This window comes from Pelobates fuscus, chromosome 7, assembly GCF_036172605.1.
Source record: "Pelobates fuscus isolate aPelFus1 chromosome 7, aPelFus1.pri, whole genome shotgun sequence".
Taxonomy (NCBI): domain Eukaryota; kingdom Metazoa; phylum Chordata; class Amphibia; order Anura; family Pelobatidae; genus Pelobates; species Pelobates fuscus.
The window spans coordinates 133,130,172-133,149,019 of NC_086323.1; the positions used below are offsets into that span (position 1 = coordinate 133,130,172).

Genomic DNA, 18,848 nt, shown 5'->3' on the forward strand with positions numbered 1-18,848 from the left:
CAGGTTAAGACAATCAGGGTAGCGCAGCTGATCCTCAACTACAATTCATAGCTGGTGGTGACTCATGGGAGCTGTAGTGATCTCTACTCCCCAATATCTTCCATGCAGAGAGATGCAGTGCTCCACAGCCTTGCTATCAGCGTGTTTTTGATTTATACCTTAGGAGACTTTCTTGAACAATTACAATTATTTTATATAGTGCCAACGTAATCTGCAGCGCTGTATAAAAGGTAAACAAGACAAAAATGTTATTCTATACCGTATGATTTACGGGAACAGTAAGCGGAGGGGACCCTGCCCAAATGTGCTTACAATCTAGAGCACAGCTCATTCATTGTCCACTAAATGTAATATGTCAACTGCTGAGCTGCTTATATTTCTATCCAAATTATTCCCTTCACCTCACATTTGCAGAACTATGGTTTGCCCCGTGGCAACAGCACACTAATAAGGCTGTACGTAACATATATTTCCTTCATTACTTATAATAAAGAACTGTGAGGGAAATAGAACATAGCATATGTTTATTCATTTATCTTTTGGTCTAGAAAAATATATATATTTTAAACCAAACAGTAATTCGTGAAAATTGCTAATTTTAGGCCCTAAATAGCCATGTTTCAGGAATTCCCAGTCAGCCCAGAATAATCAAACCACTGTACAAACAAACACTCAGAATAAGACCGTACAAATCAAACCTTGGGTACCCACTCAAACGTTGGTATGGCATCAACAGCAATAGAAACCGATCATATGCAAAGTCACACTCCAAATCAGTCATGAGCTAGATATTAAATTCTACAGTCTTATATCTGTAGCATGTTAGCAAAACATACACACAGCACCATAGCCTTAAACAATTTTCATCTTGTGAAAATCAGTGACCCCCCCATAGTGTATACATAAAAAGTGAATTGAGATGTGTGCACACCATTTTAGGCTCATTTACTTAACATTTGACTTGCGTAAATAACGTATACTTTAGAAAATGTAAGTACAATAAAAAAAATATCATAGCTGCATATAAATTAAACGATGCAAACAAATTCTAAGTACATGCATTGCAAATCCCACCAGAGTTAACAAAAATAGATATACTTCCCATTCAAAATTGAATACCCCCTCGGGAACCTAAATAGCTCAAATAAAAATCCTCAAGACTTTTTCGTCTGGAAGGAGCGCTTGCCCTAAATCCAGTGTAATTTCCTCTTGTTACTGGAAATGTTTAATCTCAAAAGGCCTGTCAACTGTAGTTTTACCAGCTGAAATTGCTGATATGCATAACAATCACTATAGTAGGCAAGAAAAAAAATAAAGTTCTCTAATTTAACATGCTGTACAATGGAAATGGTATAGTATGTTAAATCAGAGAAAGAGTCTGCAATAAATACATGTGGAAGGCACATGAACCTTCTTCAACATACAAAATAATATTTTCTGGCCAACAAGTTTCTCTATCAAGCATGATAGATGATGCTGTAACTTGACATCTTCAATCTTTAGTGGTGGGTACAGACATTTAGCTAGACCTCCTACACACTGTCATGCCAAACAAATCACTAATAATCAATACATCTAAAAATAAAACAAATATAAAAAAGGACAACTTATAATGTCATTTCTTGGGAGTTACCCTCTCCAAAGATGTGGAAGGCCTCCCACACAAATATCAGGTTGTTCTATGAAGGGGCAAATTTAGCACCCATAGCTGCATCTCTGGAATCAGTAATTGAATAGAATTTAATAAATCAAGACAAGTAGATAAGTGCACTAGAGAGGTTTGAATAATGTAAGATAATATATATTCCATGAAGAATGCTCGAATATAATGGGCCCACATTAATAAGGCCAAGTTAGAGATTATTGCTTTTTTTTTTTAAATGTGACTATTTAGGCTTAAAAGTCACAAGTTCATGGTCATTTCTCCAGGATAAAGAAAAGCTTTATGGAATAACCTCTCCTCCAGAACCACTGTAGCTTCTTATGTATCTATCAGATTGCTACAGTTTTGCTGAAACCTTCAGACAAAATAGTCTTGCTTGTAAAAAAAAAAAAAAAAAATTTTTATAACTGACAGCACTTACCACTATAATACGTTACACATTACTTTCTATATCCTCATTCTAACCATCAAGGTAAAATCCTCCACATCTTTAAAGTATTTGTATAGGTAAAAAAAATAAATGCAGACCCTTCACCCCCCCCCCCCTCCAACACTAAACCTACGGTCACTAAATGCTCCCCCCCCCCCCCTAAAATAGTGTCAAAATGAGCCTTAGAAGTACTGGTTTTAATCTTTAACCATCCACCAATGGCCATGCTCCATGAACTCTCTATGAGAATCAGTAATGACACACCCACAATGTCCATCCACCAGGGATTCTCTATGAGAAGACATAACGACACACCTTCTTGGGAATGCCTGAGCATTACTCAGCTCGACACAAGCCCACAATGCCTGCCAAGTTTTCAGCATTCAGACATTAGAACTTACATATCATAACACACACAATATAAAGAGACAAACTCATAAATACCTAGAGAGCTTTCTCTCTATATCTCTCTTAGAGATAGATGTGTGTGTATGTATGTATATATATATATATATATATATATATATATATATATATATATATATCTATATATATATATATCTAGGGGTTAACAGTGGGTAAACAGGTTGGCTTACAGGGACTTACAGGGTAGAGGTTAACAGTGGTTGGTGAGGTTGGCTGGCAGGGGAGGGGTTAACAGTGAGTAGTGAGGTTGCATGACAGGAACTGGCTGGAGAGGGGTTAATTGTGTGTAGTAAGGTTGGCTGACAGGGACTGTCTGGGCAGGAGTTAACTGTGGGTAGGGAGGTTGGCTGATTGGGAAGGGGTAAACAGTGAGTAGTGAGGTTGGCTAACAGCGGCTGGAAGAGAACTTATTACTTGCATTACAGGGGGAGGGAGAGGAGCACATATTGGGCTGTAGCCGTGTCTCAGCAGTTCAGTCTGTGCTGTGAGCATTCCTTACACTAGATAAGACATGCCTCTATTTTCATTGGCTGTAAAGGGTACATTTCTTTCAGAGACTGGGAATCAGGAACATGTTACATAGTTACATAGCTGAAAAGAGACTTGCATCCATCAAGTTCAGCCTTCCTCACATGCTTTTGCTGTTGATCCAAAAGAAGGCAAAAACACCAGTCTGAAGCGCTTCCAATTTTGCAACAAACTAGGAAAAAATTCCTTCTTGACCCCAAAATAGCAGTCAGATGTCTCCTTGGATCAAGCAGCTATTACCCCACTAATTAGAAATGATATCCCTGTATGTTATGTTTTTGCAAGTATTTATACAATTGCAGTTTAAACATCTGTATAGACTCTGACAAAACCACCTCTTCAGGCAATTAATTCCATATCCTTATTGCTCTTACTGTAAAAAAACCTTTTCTTTGCCTTAGATTAAATCTCCTTTCTTCAAGCCTAAATGTGTGACCTCGTGTCCTATGTATAGCCCTGTTTATGAATAGATTTACAGATAATGGTTTGTACTGGCCCCGAATATATTTGTATAATGTTATCATATCCCCTCTCAGGCGCCGTTTTTCCAAACTGAAGAGATTTAAGTTTTTTAACCTTTCTTCATAACTAAAATGTTCCATTCCTTTTATCAATTTTGTAGCTCGTCTCTGCACTTTTTCTAGTGCCATGATATTTTTCTTTAGAACAGGTGCCCAAAATTGCACAGCATATTCAAGGTGTGGTCTTACCAGCGATTTATGAAAAGGCAAAATTATATTTTCATCTCGAGAATTTATGCCCCTATTTATACATGACAAAACCGTACTGGCCTTAGCAACGGCAGATTGACATTGCATATTGCTACCCAATTTGTTGTCTATAACAATTCCCAAATCCTTCTCGTGTGTGGTTATCCCTAGTTCACTACCATTTAGGGTGTAAATTGCTTGTGCATTCTTAACCCCGAAGTGCATAACTTTGCATTTTTCTACGTTAAATTTCATCTGCCATTTTAGTGCCCAGTCCCCCAATCTATCCAAATCCCTCTGCAGCAAGGCAATATCCTGCTCACATTGTATTACTTTACAAAGTTTTGTGTCATCTACAAACACTGATACATGGCTTTCAATGCCCATTTCAAGATCATTTATAAATATGTTAAATAGAAGCGGTCCCAAAACAGAACCCTGAGGGACACCACTTACCACTTTTGTCCAGCTTGACAATTTACCATTTATGACACCTCGCTGTACTCTATCCTTAAGCCAATGTTCTACTCAAGAACAAGAGTATTCATGGAAACCAATTTATTTTAGTTTGAAGACTAACCTATTGTGAGGAACCGTATCAAATGCCTTGGCAAAATCCAAGTAGATCACATCCACTGCAACACCCTGATCTATATTTCTACTTCCTTCTTCGTAGAATGCAATTAGGTTAGTTTATCATGACCTATGTTTCATAAAACCATGCTGATTATTGCTAATAACACAGTTCTTCCCAATGAATTCCTGAATATTATCCCTTAGTAGCCGTTCAAATAATTTCCCAGTCACAGAAGTTAGGCTTACAGGTCTATAATTTCCAGGCAAGGATTTTGAACCCTTTTTAAATATAGGAACAACATCTGCCTTCCTCCAATCCTCTGGTACAATACCTGAAACAAAACAATCTTGAAAGATTAAATACAGAGGTTCACTTATCTCCCCACTTAGCTCCTTAAGTACTCGTGGGTGGATACCGTCAGGCCCCAGAGCTTTATTTACATTAAATTTTTTTAATAGCTGTAGCACCTTGTCTCGAGTTATCCAATCACAAGTTATCTGCAAGTTTGTTGCAGCAATCATAGGCATATCTCTTGCCCTAGGATCCTCATTAATATATACTGAAGAAAAATAGTTATTTAAAATGTCTGCCTTTTCCTGGTCTTCATCGACTAACAGACCCATCTCTGTTTTCAGTGTACCTACACTTTCATTTTTTGTTTTTTTAGAATTAATGTACTTGAAAAACTTTTTGGGGTTGGTTTTGCATTCTCTGGCTATCACTCATTTTCTAGTTTAGCCACTTTAATTGCCTTTTTGCAAGTATTATTGGCTTCCTTATATCTTATATAGAATGTCTCTGATTTGTCCGATTTAAATGCTTTAAAAGCCCTTTTCTTATTTTTAATCTCTTGTTTTACTTCTCTACTAAGCCACATTGGTTTTAATTTGTTTCTTTTATATGTATTACCCGATGGTACATACTGTGAAATGTACCTTTCTTATATTTGTTTGAATAGTTTCCATTTTTTCTCAGTGTTTTTATCACCAAGGAGTTTATGCCAGTCGATATGTTGTAGACCTGCCCTAATCTTATTAAAATTGGCTTTTTCAAAATTATAAGTTTTAATATACCCCACATGCTTTTGCTTTTTGGAGTTTATTTCAAAAGTTACCATATTGTGATCACTATTTCCCAAATGCTCCCCTACTTGAATGTAGGTTAAAAGATTAACGTTGTTTGTTATAATGAGATCCAGACAAGTATACTTTCTAGTTGGGGCTTGTACCAGTTGTGACATAAAGGTGTCATTTAACACATTCAAAAAACGTATTCCCCTAGCTGAAGTACTAGTCCCTCTATCCCAATTTATGTCTGGGTAATTAAAATCTCCCATAATTAATGTGTTAGCCCGATTTGCAGCTTTACCAATTTGCTCTAAAAGCAGTTCTTCCTCATTAATATTTACATTTGGTGGTTTATAACATATCCCAACCAATAACGTATTTCCCTTTGTTTGCCCCAAGCAGATATCTACCCATAAAGCTTCCACATTTTCCTTGTCACTCCACATGCCTAAGATTTGACTTGAACTCATGGCTGACATACAAACATACCCCACCACCCTTCTTGTTTATCCTATCCCTCCTAAATAACGTGTACCCATTTATGTTAACTGCCCAGTCATGTTGAAATGTGAGTGAGGGGTGGCTAAGGAGGCTGGATTACACTGCTGAAAACAGCAAAACATTTTACAGCGCTGCAGGAAACCTACACAGAATTGAAAGAAAAGAAACTAACCACAGGTATTTTGAGTTTATTAGCTTTAATTTAAGCTTAACTTGTTTACCTGCCTGGAGTGTCCATTGAATGACACATACTGGCACACCACTTACACAGTGTCAATTATATATTATGTGTTGCTGTATCTAGGCTAAGAGCTAGTAATTTCTTCCAGACTATGTGGAGTACACTAAGGAACTTTGCCAAGCTTCACCATCCACTACTTCAATTTCACATTAAAACAAAAGCTTTTAAAATAAGCATTATGTTAATAAACTAAATCAATTTGCATTGTCACGTTGTCAACTCCTGTTTCACATTATCCTAGCTCTATCTGTATGCTATCTGTTGTCAGTCCCTTCTATTATGGGTATAACTACTTTAGTTACTGCACCTGTAAAATGCCAAAAATACCTGATGAAAAAAAATGTAAATATCCATGCATACACATCGAGTGGTCTATCAATAATGCATGCATGGTGTATCAAACATGGGCATCTGCAGCAGAGGGTAAGAGTGGGCGAGAGCAGCCAAGTGCCCCCCCTTTCTCCAGAATATAACTTTCCTATTATTTAAACCGTCTCTAACCCTTCCAGATTTTTTTCTGCAGACACCTCTTGTACCATAGATGAATTGTAGGTACAGTTGGTAAATAAATTAATCATAATGTAACCAATAAATAAAATAAGAGAGTAAAACTGACTTTAACAATATAATTATTTATCAACTACCGCCAGTTTGGCATCTATAAGCTGTGTGCAAATCACTCTATTAAACAGACTATTATATCAATCTCAACATTTTATCTGTGTCTATAACAAGACTAGAGCAGGAGTTTTGGTTTATAAAGGCTGGGACAGTCATATCGTGCCTGATACAGATATGTTTAGCTACTCACAGGTGATGTCTGCACATATCCGTCCTCTCCTGAGTTGTTGGTTGGGAAAAACCCTTGCCAGACATTTGCAAAATGTTCCCCTTTGGGCTGCAACTTGTTTCCCCATGGAAATAGCCTTTATATTTGCAGAATAAAAATCTGGTTAGCATACATATTGAGATTAAAAGGGAAAAATTACAAAGGATATTAGAGATAGGTGTAAACATGATTTTCTCAGTTCTACTGGAAATAAAGATGGCTTAAGTTTAAACTTTACGATTGCGTTTTTCATATTTTATTTTTAATAGACAATATATACATTTTTTTTAGCTGTTATTGTGCATAAACAGATATTTGATTATCGCACTGTTAAAAATAGTAATGTATACAAAATATACAAAAAGGAGTAAACACATACAATGTGCAATATTAAATCCTTATAGTTTACATACAATGTCTGTCTCAAGTACAAACTAGAGGGTTTTGGTTAGACCACAAGGCCACACCGTGTTAAAGGGTCACTAAATGCATCATCACAACTTTGCATGATTCCAAAATGTGATGATGCATTGAGCCTGCTCTCTGAGACTAGAACTATTGTTATTTGTAAAGATCTCTGCAGGTTTTAGACAATCCCTCAGAGCGGCCAACTAGGCAGTTAACATTTTCAGTTTTGACCATCAGTACACCAGTCACACAACTAGGTCTAAACTAACCCCCGAGGAGAGAGAGCACCAAGCCTCTGCTCATGATCCTGCTGAGCGGCACACTGTTTACTAAATAGTGAAAAAAGATGTGTGCAAACGGATAGCAGTCGCAATTTCGGCTACTATCAGTAGAGAGAACAAGTGGGCGTTTTCTCAATGATGAGTAGAAATGCTCATGAGGGCAAAAATGTATGGAATTTAAGTCTCATCATGGTTAAGGTGCTGTCTACCTGCACCCGAGGGCATGTGTCATTTTACATTTTTTGATGTATTATTAAATAGGGGGTTTACCCATTTTAACCCACAGTTTCGCTTAAAGCACATACTTTCAAATTACCTCAATACTGGTCCCTAATCTAATTTTAATCTGGAGGATAAAAAACACCCACTGCATCCCCTAATTTAGGCTTAAATTGAAAAAGGATTAAAGTGGCACTGTCATGCCGAACTTACCTTTCCCCCAATCGATTCTTCTTCTATCCCTCTGTCAGGATCTGTTCTTCATTTCTTCCTGTCTGCACTTGTTTTCTTTAAAATTATAAGACAAAGTAGGGACTATTTGTCTTATGGAGGTTTTCCTACGCCTGACCAGATATGACCTGTGGAGGAGGAAAGTGTGCTTCATTTCCGGTGTTCAGAGCAATTCTCACCTTTCCTCTGTTTTCCCACAAAGCCTCCTTTCACATTTCCCTAACGTCTTGTCATTTCAGACAGAACGTCGGCGAAACTACCAAATTGCGTCCTAACAGAATGAAAACAGTTTCTCAATTAGTGTTAGGACGCAATTCAGGACTTTGTTCGTATCGGAATTTCATTAGAATGAATGAAACTCCGATCCTATTGGTGCCGCGCGGCTGCATCTTGCCACAGTATCAGGTAGCTATCTACCAAAAGGTTGAAAGACCTAAATTGGTCTTTCAGCCAAATTTACTAACTTACTGCTCACAAAAAAAACCAAAAAACACCCTAGTATCTCTCCTCCCGAGTCTCACCCTTGCCTCGTGAGTGGGGGCTATTACACTAAATGGTGGACCTATTACCCCCCCCAGCCCCCACCCCTGAGCGGCAGGTGGGGGCCCTAAATGACAATGGGGGGGGACCTATTGTCCTCCCCCTGGCCCCTACCCCTGAGCGGCGGGTGGGGGCACTACATGAAAATGTGGGGGGGGGGGACTTATTATATGTCCTCCCCCCACCCCTGAGTGGCAGGCTGGGGCCCTAAATAAGAATAAGGGGTGGACCTATTGCCCTCCCCCCAGCGACGGGTGGGGGCCCTAAATGAAAATGTGGGGAGGGGAACTATTGTCCTCCCCCTGGTCCCCACTCCTGAGCAGGGGGGTGGTGGCCCTAAATAAAACTGTGGGGAGGGAAACCCTTTTGTCCTCCCTCCTTACCCCCACCCCTGCGTTGCGGATGGGGGCACAATTGTCTTCCCCCCCCCCGGTGGGCCCTAAATGAAAATGTTAACCCCCCCCCAGGTGACAAGGGGTCCCCAAGCCCCTAGTCACACCCAACCAAAAAAAAAATGATTAAACCCCTACCTACCCCCTTCCCCCTAAAAATAGTTGGGGGGAACAAGAGAACTAAATGCCTGTAAAAAATAAATATAACTTACCATTTGATGTCTTCTTTTTTCAGCCCCCAAAAAGGCCAAATAAAAAACCATAATACCCGTCGCACTTTGAAAATAAAATAAAAAAACCTGAGCGTAATTTTTTTTATTTTTTTTAAATAAATGTAGAGACTTTCCATGTCAGTCTCTTCATTTACCTGTGAGAGCACTAATTGGTTGGCTTAAACCAACCAGTCAGAGCGCTCTTAGCTACATTGCAGGGAGTGGGAAGGCTTTATGAGCCTTTCTCCACCCTGCGGAGCTCAGTCTGCTCCGTGCCCCCCCAGATGGATTACTTTTTTACCGTTGGGATTTTTTTTTTCGTTTTTTTTTGTGCTTAGGTTTATTTTATTTTCAAAGTTCTGTCGGTATTATGGATTTTTATTTGGTCTTTTTTGGGGCTGAAAAATGATTTTAGAAAAAAGAAGACATCAAATGGTAAGTTTTATTTATTTTTTACAGTTATTTAGTTCTCTTGTTCCCCCTCACTATTTTTAGGGTGAGGGGGATAGGTAGGGGATTATTATTTTTTGGGGGGGATCATTTTCATTTAGGGCCCCCACCCACCGCTCAAGGGAGGGGACAAGGGGGAGGACAATAGGTCCCCGCCTCTTACAATAGGTCATCCCCCCACATTTTCATTTGGGGGGGACAATAGGTTGCTCACTGTTTAATAGACATGCCCCTACTCACGGTATAGCGAGTAGGGGCAGATTATTTACTAATACTAAGTAATCTTTACTTAGTATTAGTACATTTGGCTGCAAAACCAATGTAGGTCTTTCAGCCTTTTGGTAGATAGCTCCCTGATACCGTGGGAATTAGGGAGCCATCTACTAAGCACGAATAGGATCAGAGTTTCATTTATTTGAATGAAATTACAATACGAACAAAGTCCTGAATCGCGTCCTAACACGTATGGAGAAACAGTTCTCATTCTGTTAAGACGCAATTCGGTAGTTTTTCCGGCTTCTGTCTAAAATGACAGGACATTCGGGAAAAGTGAAAGGAGGCTTCGCAGGAACATGGAGGAAAGGTGAGAATTGTGGGAAAATTTCTCTAACCGTCGGAAACGAAGCACACTTTGCTCCTCCACTGGTCATAGCTGGTCAGGCGTAGGAAACCTCCATATGACAAATAGTCCCTACTTTACCTTATGAGTTTAAAGAAAACTAGAGCAGACATAAAGAAATGAAGAACAGATCCTGACAGAAAGAGAGAAGAGGAATCGATTGGGGAAAGGTAAGTTCAGCATGACAGTGCCGCTTTAAATGAGACAGGTGCTTTTAATTAAACTTGAGCAATTTTAAAAAAAATTGCAAATTTGTGTGTGCAGAATTTCTTTTGTTTTTCCAGTTATAGACAGTTGCCAATTTCATAGAGTATTAAAGATATAAAAGACAAATCCTTTGATACTTTATATTACTACATTTGCTGATAGGTCTTAACAGTAATGTTTTTAATAGATGTTCTGCTTTTACAAAGAGGCAGAATTTGTAAACCTTAAAATTCTATGTAATATTATGGAATGTGCAGAATACTTAGTGAATGAATAGATCTAAAAATAAAAGTTATGTATGTGTGTTGTGTATAAAGGAGTCGTGTTCTGAAAAGTGGTGGAATTACCATTGGAATGCATCAGCTGGTTGCACTGGTTTCCATGGTGATTGCTCAGGTTTAGTACTTTAGACCACTTTTCTGAACACATAATTTTTTATACATATTGTAATACACTTGTATCTGAGGTGTCTACCATAAGTTGCACCACTACCATTAGCATATGTGTAGACGAAGAAGCACAATTTGAAATATACATATTTTCTGTAACTCCCTGCCTTATTTATGATATCTTTTCTCTGAAATGCAGGACTTGTTGAAGCAGAAGAAAGTACAAGACCATAACACATAAGACATCCTTTTTTGAAAACAAAAATGCGCGAGCTACAGCCTTAAGTTTTTTTTACCGTCTTATCACAAACACAATCTGTAAGTAAGCACACATAGGATGCCTTCTGCTATTATGGAAATAACAAGCAGCTCTTTCTGGCTTGTTTGAGAATTAAAGATTTCTATTTTAGGCATTCTAATCGCATAATCACAATTCTGTGCAGTCGGAGCATAACACTCCTTTCTCAGAGAAAAATAAGGTTTCTGTGATTTTATCTTCTTACGAGACACGTGAATGCTTCTAATACCAAATATATTAATGCTGATAAAGAATCTTATTACATTTGAATAGACAGATTTTACAGTTACGCAGTGTAAGATGACGTTTTTTTATGCTGTACAATGGTTGCATTAATGGTATCAAACAAAACATTACTCTCTGCATGAAATAAAACGGAAAGGTCTACGCATATAATTTACAAAACACAGCATGGGCCCAAGATAGGATTTCATTAATGTACTCTGAGCACAGATGGGCAAGCCTTGAAAAAGGGTTGTTTTTCCACAGGCTTTGTTTCAATGTTTCGTTTTGAGGGGGCAATCTAGGACGGCTTGGCTTCTAAACCCGTTCTCTTTTTTTCCCTCCAGAAGAAAGAAACATGGAAAGTGCAGATTTCTCAGTCAATCCTGACCATCTCATTGTTCTGTGGGAAGAATATCCCCACAAACCCATGACCAACATGGATTTATAAGATAAATAATTAAATGTAAATTAATCTAAATAAAGTTGTTTTGGGGCCAAGAGGGCCTGGCGCGCTCTTACCTTGAGGAGTTAAACCATTTTTGAATGGTTTAACCCCAATGTTGCGCTCCCCCTCTCAGATGGCATCTGGCGTTTGAAATTACATTTTCAGGAAGTACAGAGAGCCTCCAAGCAGGGGCACTGCTGATTGGCTGAGAACGGTCAGCTGACGCGGTCAATCAGTGACTCCACATTTCCAAAACCTGCATGGAATGAAACGTACCATTTAAAAGCCAGTTTTGCAAAAGGGGAGTCACTGATTGGCTGAGTGTGTCAACTGACTGCACTCAAAAAATTAGCGGCAGCCCTGCCTGGCAGCATTCCATACTTCCTGAAACAGAAAAAAAAAAGAAAAGAAAACGGATCCCGCTTTGGGGGGGCAAGCCAAGATCGACATTGGAGGCAACTTTGGGGTTAAACCATTCATAAATGTTTTAACTCCTTGAGGTTAGCGTGAGCCTAGTGTCATCCTTACGTCATAAAAACGTAATTTAGATGAAGTTGCTATGGTGCTTAGACTGTCCCTTTGAGCACTCACTTGTAAATGTATTCACAAAAAGAGACAAATTAAACTAGTGTGTAAGCTAATTTGTCAGCTATTATCTTGCCAAAGCTTTATTTGCATATTTTATGAATATGATAGACTGCAGATGTTAGTTAGAACTATGAATGAGTAGGAGATTATAGCAAATTGTGGGAACTATAAGGAATATTCATCCAGAAGCAGGATAAATGGCAATGTTCGCCTTGTGTCAGCCTAGCATTGGATGAACATGTGAATAAGGTTCCTGACATCCTTTCTACCCTTCAAGGTCAATACAATGACTACCAATGGGTTGAGTCATAACATTTAGGTCACAAATATACCTGAAAATGACATTTATCCTTTTTAATCATCTTGATATTATAGTTATTATTGTTCCTTAAAGGGAAACTCCAGTGCCAGGAAAAGGATTCATTTTCCTGGCACTGGAGGGTCCCTCTCCCTCCCACCCCACAATCCCCAGTTACTGAAGGGGTGAAAACCCCTTCAGTCACTTACCTGAGGCAGCGGCGATGTCCTCCTCTATATTGCGTTGGCCGAGGAGACCTAATGCCGTGCATGCGCATTAGCGCTCCCCATAGGAAAGCATTGAAAAATAATTTCAATGCTTTCCTATGGGGAAATGAGCGACGCTGGAGGTCCTCACACAGCGTGAGGACGTCCAGCGACGCTCTAGCACAGGTTTCCTGTGCTATGAAGGAGGAAGTTCCCTCTAGTGGCTGTCTAGTAGACAGCCACTAGAGGTGGAGTTAACCCTGTAAGGTAATTATTGCAGTTGATAAAAAAACTGCAATAATTACACTTGCAGGGTTAGGAGTAGTGGGAGTTGGCACCCAGACCACTCCAATGGGCAGAAGTGGTCTGGGTGCCTGGAGTGTCCCTTTAAGAGTGGTCAAATACAAAACAACCCTGTTGTTTTTTTTTTTTTTTATACTAGACCGGTTAGTACATATAGGAAGTCCTACGCACCTGTTCTCCAATCCTCCACGGCAGGCATACTCCCATTCAGCTTCTGTTGGAAGGCGTTTTCCTACCCAGGCGCAGTAGGCCGAGGCATCGTTCCAGGATACATGCAAAACAGGATGATCCAGCCTGTGCAGGAGCAGAAGTGATCCGTCAGGAATGTAATAAAATCATTTTATGTATTATCTTGTCTCTGGGTTATATAATGGCCCACCACGCTTTCCTTTTTCCCCTGCTATTGCCATTTGCTAAACGTGACGTGAAGGAGTCATGAAGGCCAATGCGGTTTGTTACACTGGCAGCTCAGTTTGCAATGAAACAAAATTATCAGGACCCCATGAATAGAGCAGCGCAAGTTTAAATACACCCGACACTTTATTTGCAGCCATCAATGGGAGCTAGTGAGAGAACAGAAAGGTGGGTGGGTTAGCTACTCTGCATGATTTAATGCCAAAATGTGCCCGTGACGATTTATGTCTCAGTCTGGCCGCAGCGTCAGTAATTAAACAGGGAATTTGACATTTTAGGACAAATATGCACAAGCTCGAAAAGTAGCAATTTTTGCCCGTTTGACAACACTAAACTGAAATTTTACATTTCCTGGTAAAAATTAACAGACTGCTAAATAAAAAACCTGAAGTTCTATTAAAAACAGTGCTCAAATATTTAAATTATAAATGCTTCTATACACCTTATTTGAGAGATATTAGTTTTCTTTCTAGGAAAAGGAAAATGAGCCAGTGTTAAAGCCGTAAGTGTTTATGTAAAATACCCCGCTAATTTGTGCTATATGACCAAGTATCCTTTTCCAGTGAATGCATTACCTGTCAGAGATATTCGAGTCTGGACCTTCTGGGTGTCTCCAGTCAGCACCTTTCACAGGGAGCCACCAGGGTGCAGCAGCTACCTGAAAAGAAGACACATTGTCATAAAACATGTCACTGTAAATTTTCCCTTTATCTCAGGAATGAAAAGGACACGCGTCATGTGCATTCTTTATTCTCGCCAGCAAATGGAGCGCAAATTTCCCTTCAGCAGAAAAACACAGTTTTAAACAATCTTGAGGAGAAAGAAATCTGATTCACCATTTCCCGGTTAGAGACATTTCAAGCACAGAAATCTGATTCTAGAGTTCTCGGCTTTCACACAAACACACATCTCAAGGACATTAATAAAAGCATTTACCAAATGCTGGCGTGATCCAAAATTAAAGACAAATTAGGGCAACAATTCAAAAGATATATACTTTGGTAAAATGGATAAAAAAAAAAAATATTTTTTGTCTTGTGGAAAAAATCAGCAAAAATTAATTTTTGCCAATTTTTAACAGATGTTTTGGTCAATAACCATTTACAATTGTGTCCTCTGCACGTTTAACCTTTCCCTTGCATGACTGGCAAACCTTTGTTGGGTACCAGAAATTAATGCGTTAACTGTGCAGACTAATGCAGATTTCAGCAATTCCCGGCAGAATACAAGGATTATAATTGCTCTCCACCTAATTAGCACAAATGATAATTAGCTGGGAGATGTGGGCCCCCTATGTACGCTACATTTAATCCAAGTTTTTTGGAGTGCCACTCAAGTGCAGCAAACAGAAATGTGAAGTGTCGAAATTCTAGCCAGAGGACAGGAACCGATCTGTTAGACATAAAACATCACAAAATCAGATGGAAGTAAATGTGTATGTGTGTGTAGACACTCGTATATAAATATCTGTCAATAGCAGCCATCTCAAACAGTTAGAACAAAGGGCATTATTTGCTTAAACAAAAGAATTCAATATTAACTGTGAGGGCTGTAAAGCTCCAGAAACTATGCAATACATGTAATACACTTGCCAGTTTCACTATATTTTCGTGCACACATTAGTGCTATGGCAGTGAAGAAAGGAACAAACAAGGAGGGATCCAATAGGAACTGCCTTGATTAACGGATTTGCCTCTTGCAGCACAAGAAAGCTACGTACTACAGGGCAGCACTTTTCATGCACTTTCCATTAGCCGCACAATGGGTATGTGCCTAGGAAAACATGATGATCTGGCAGCCCATGATAAGACACCCGGATATCATTTTGCAAAAAAGGATGGCATTGCCATTAAAAAGATTTAAAGGCTGACACAATGTTATCTTTAGAATTATTTTTCTTTAGGTAATATGGTTTGTAGCTTTTACAGAAGGGAGTGTTCATTATAGCACAAGAATATCTTGCACAAGGTGAATTTCCACGTTCTTCATCCTCATTTAAAATGCAACTATATTTCAAAGTACTGTTGCTTGATATCAATATGAGAATGGTGGTTGAATAGACTAAAACAAGGTGATAGAGCCTTATGGTGAATTTCATCATTTGACTTTATAATGCTCTGAGAATTGTGAGTTTTCCGATTTACTGGAATTTTTTAAAATGTATTTTTATATATTACACCATGATGGTTTCTTATGTCTTGTATATAGTTGTGTGCTATAAAGAATTGTTATGCTACTTAACGCACCACCAGAGGTAAATAAATAGCACCTTGTTTTGTTCTATTAAGTGGTATCTACAATAGGTGTGCAAGTGACAGTGCACTCTTTTTTTTTTTTTTTAGCTGCACCGGACTTCTTATATTGTTTATTATATTTGCTTTATTAATGGTGTTTGAATGTATGTGTACATAGATTTATCTTATCTTTGTTATGCTTCGTAGATCATGCTGAATAGACGTGAATGTCAGCAATCTATGGTGGCCTAAGGAAGCATTATTGGCTGAATTTGTTTTCAAGTTGTCAGCCTCAATGAGCATCTTCTTAAGTAAATAACAGTAGTTTGGGGCTGTTATCTTTTGCATTCTTCAGATTCTGATCTTTTGGGAACGCAGGAAGCGATCGCATTGTGCTACTGCACCACTGGATTGCATATTAGTGTTCATTCATGTAGTCAGAACATTACAATGTCAGAATGTAACTAGCCTCGAAACATTGAATATATAACAGTATGGAGTATATAAAAAAATAATTATATATGTTTCTATTAATATACATTTTTGCCAAAGGTTAGGCATCAGACATATACAATATATTCCAATCACTATGACAGTAAATTGTGTTTTTTTTTCTTCTAATCTAAAGAAGATAGTCACTTCTCTTCCTAAAAAAATAAAGGCAGCAGCACAATTGCAGTTCTTAATGCATCAACTGAATTACTATGTTTATCCTGGCATTTATTTTTGTCACTGGCTAGGAGCTCTGGTCATTGCTGATAATGGTCAGCTATTGTAAGGAAATCTCAGATCTCTACATTATCTAGGACATATACACAAAGGGCAGATGTCTAACATCCTACACTCCTGTCTTTTGATCAGTTTCCATGGACACAGAATATAAATAACAGGTTTAAAAACAGCTTGTGGTGCTATAGACACTTATTACAAGACATGTACATGCTCCAGACAATACTGCTGTAATAAACAGATTTCTATATAATTCAAGCAGACAATAGAAAAGCTACTGATAAAAAGATGGTATGCACAGAAGACCCCACGGGGTTGCTATGTTACAACTAAAGATAGATCAGCCAGTACCACATACATATCTGCGTAATATAGATATAAAAGCATGTACCCTAGATTGTTACCATATGTAATTAAACTGACACCTCGCTCATCGCACAATATTTGAAAATAATATATATATTTTTTTTTAAAGCAGGCCTTCAAATCTTGCTGCTGTCATGGCAGCCATAGTGTAGCATATCTGTTCACCCACTCCAAAGAGCAGACAGACAATCAGTAAATTAACCATTATATAAACGCGCAAAAACACCTGCAGCTTGCAGCCACTCAAACAAAAACACGCTTTTCCATTCACTCTTGTAATCCGCTTCTAGATGTGAATGTTGCCCAGAATTCTGTGCTATCCTCCATTTTTGTTTCTTCTGCTAAAGATCCATTTACCTAGAATAGGGGGTAAGCAACCTTTGGCACTCCAGATGCTATGGACTACATCTCCCATAATTCTCTTACAGTCATGATGCTGGCAACGCACCAGGGAAGATGTGAAAGTGTTGTTAATGGAAAATATACAATGTAAAAACATAGAGGCGGTAGGGGAGGCAATCTTGAGGTGTTCATCTGATATAAATAGAAGAGTAGTGGTCTCAATATGTGTCCAAACAACTTTTTATATATAATGTATGAGAGCAACCTCAGAGATTGAACGCCCGGTACCTAGGAGTGCAACTCCCAACACAGAAAACAACCCACATCAAAGTCCGGTCATAAAGTAGGAACAAATCTATAGCTAATCACCACACATAGTATACGTGCAACGATGTATCCATGAAGTCTTTGGTGATTAGTTATAGATTTGTCCTTCATTTATGGTGTTGAATTGTGTGATAATTTTCATCTCAAATGTCTTGTTCGTGAGTCTTTAAAATTCCCTTTAAGAACTTTAATCTTGATGTTTTGGATGGAGTGATCAGTCTTGGTTAAGTGATGACCAACAAGAGTACAAGATTTGTTTTCCTTGTGGTTCTTGATTGAGTGTTTGTGTTACATAGTTACATAGTTACATAGCTGAAAAGAGACTTGCGTCCATCTAGTTCAGCCTTCCTCACATTAGTTTTTTGCTGTTGATCCAAAAGAAGGCAAAAAAAAAAATAAAAAACAGTTTGAAGCACAATTTTGCAACGAGCTAGGAAAAAAAAAATCCTTCTTGACCCCAGAATGGCAGTCAGATTTATCCTTGGATCAAGCAGTTATTACCCTACATTGAAAGATTATATCCTTGAATATTCTGTTTTTGCAAGTATGCATCCAGTAGCTGTTTGAACATCTGTAATGACTCTGATAAAACAACCTCTTCAGGCAGAGAATTCCACATCCTGATTGTTCTTACAGTAAAAAAAACCTTTCCTTTGCCTTAGTGTTGTTTCATTGGGAAATGCAGCTTAAGGCCAGATTATCCAATGTAACAACCTTTGTCACACACTGTACACTGTATCATGTTCACCACATTTGCAGATGTGCACAAATATGATCCCTTAGTATTGTATGTTTTGTTATGGTCTGGCTGTGTTATTGCCACATAAATGTTGACACAGTTTGCAGAGTGATTTGTTGCATTTTACAGTGCCATTCTGTGTGAGCTCCTGTTCTAGGGTCAATTTGCTGCGGACCAATCTTTGTCTCAGGTTACACAGGTGATTGAATGCTAGAATGGTTGGCTCAGGAATTGGGTTCTCTGAGATTAACAGCTGTGGCTCTTTAATAATTTAATGCACTCCTTTTAGAGTTGGGTTGTAGGTAACTACCAGTGGGATTCTTGTTTTGCTTTCCTTTTCTTTCTGTTGAAGGAGCCTTTCCCCATGGTGTTTTAAAGCGGCACTGTCATGCCGAACTTACCTTTCTTTAATCA

The 18,848-nt window shown here is 38.5% G+C and overlaps 1 protein-coding gene across 1 annotated transcript in view; it reads right to left on the reverse strand.

The window, feature by feature from the left end:
• SUMF1 (sulfatase modifying factor 1) overlaps window positions 1-18,848 on the reverse strand; it is a 43,627-nt gene that overhangs the window by 15,171 nt on the left and 9,608 nt on the right. The window contains exons 4-6 of the mRNA XM_063426658.1: window positions 14,273-14,355; window positions 13,455-13,577; window positions 6,955-7,069 (exon numbers count right to left, since the gene is read on the reverse strand). Of these exons, the coding sequence (XP_063282728.1) occupies window positions 6,955-7,069; window positions 13,455-13,577; window positions 14,273-14,355 (321 nt within the window). The remainder of the gene's footprint in view (window positions 1-6,954; window positions 7,070-13,454; window positions 13,578-14,272; window positions 14,356-18,848) is intronic.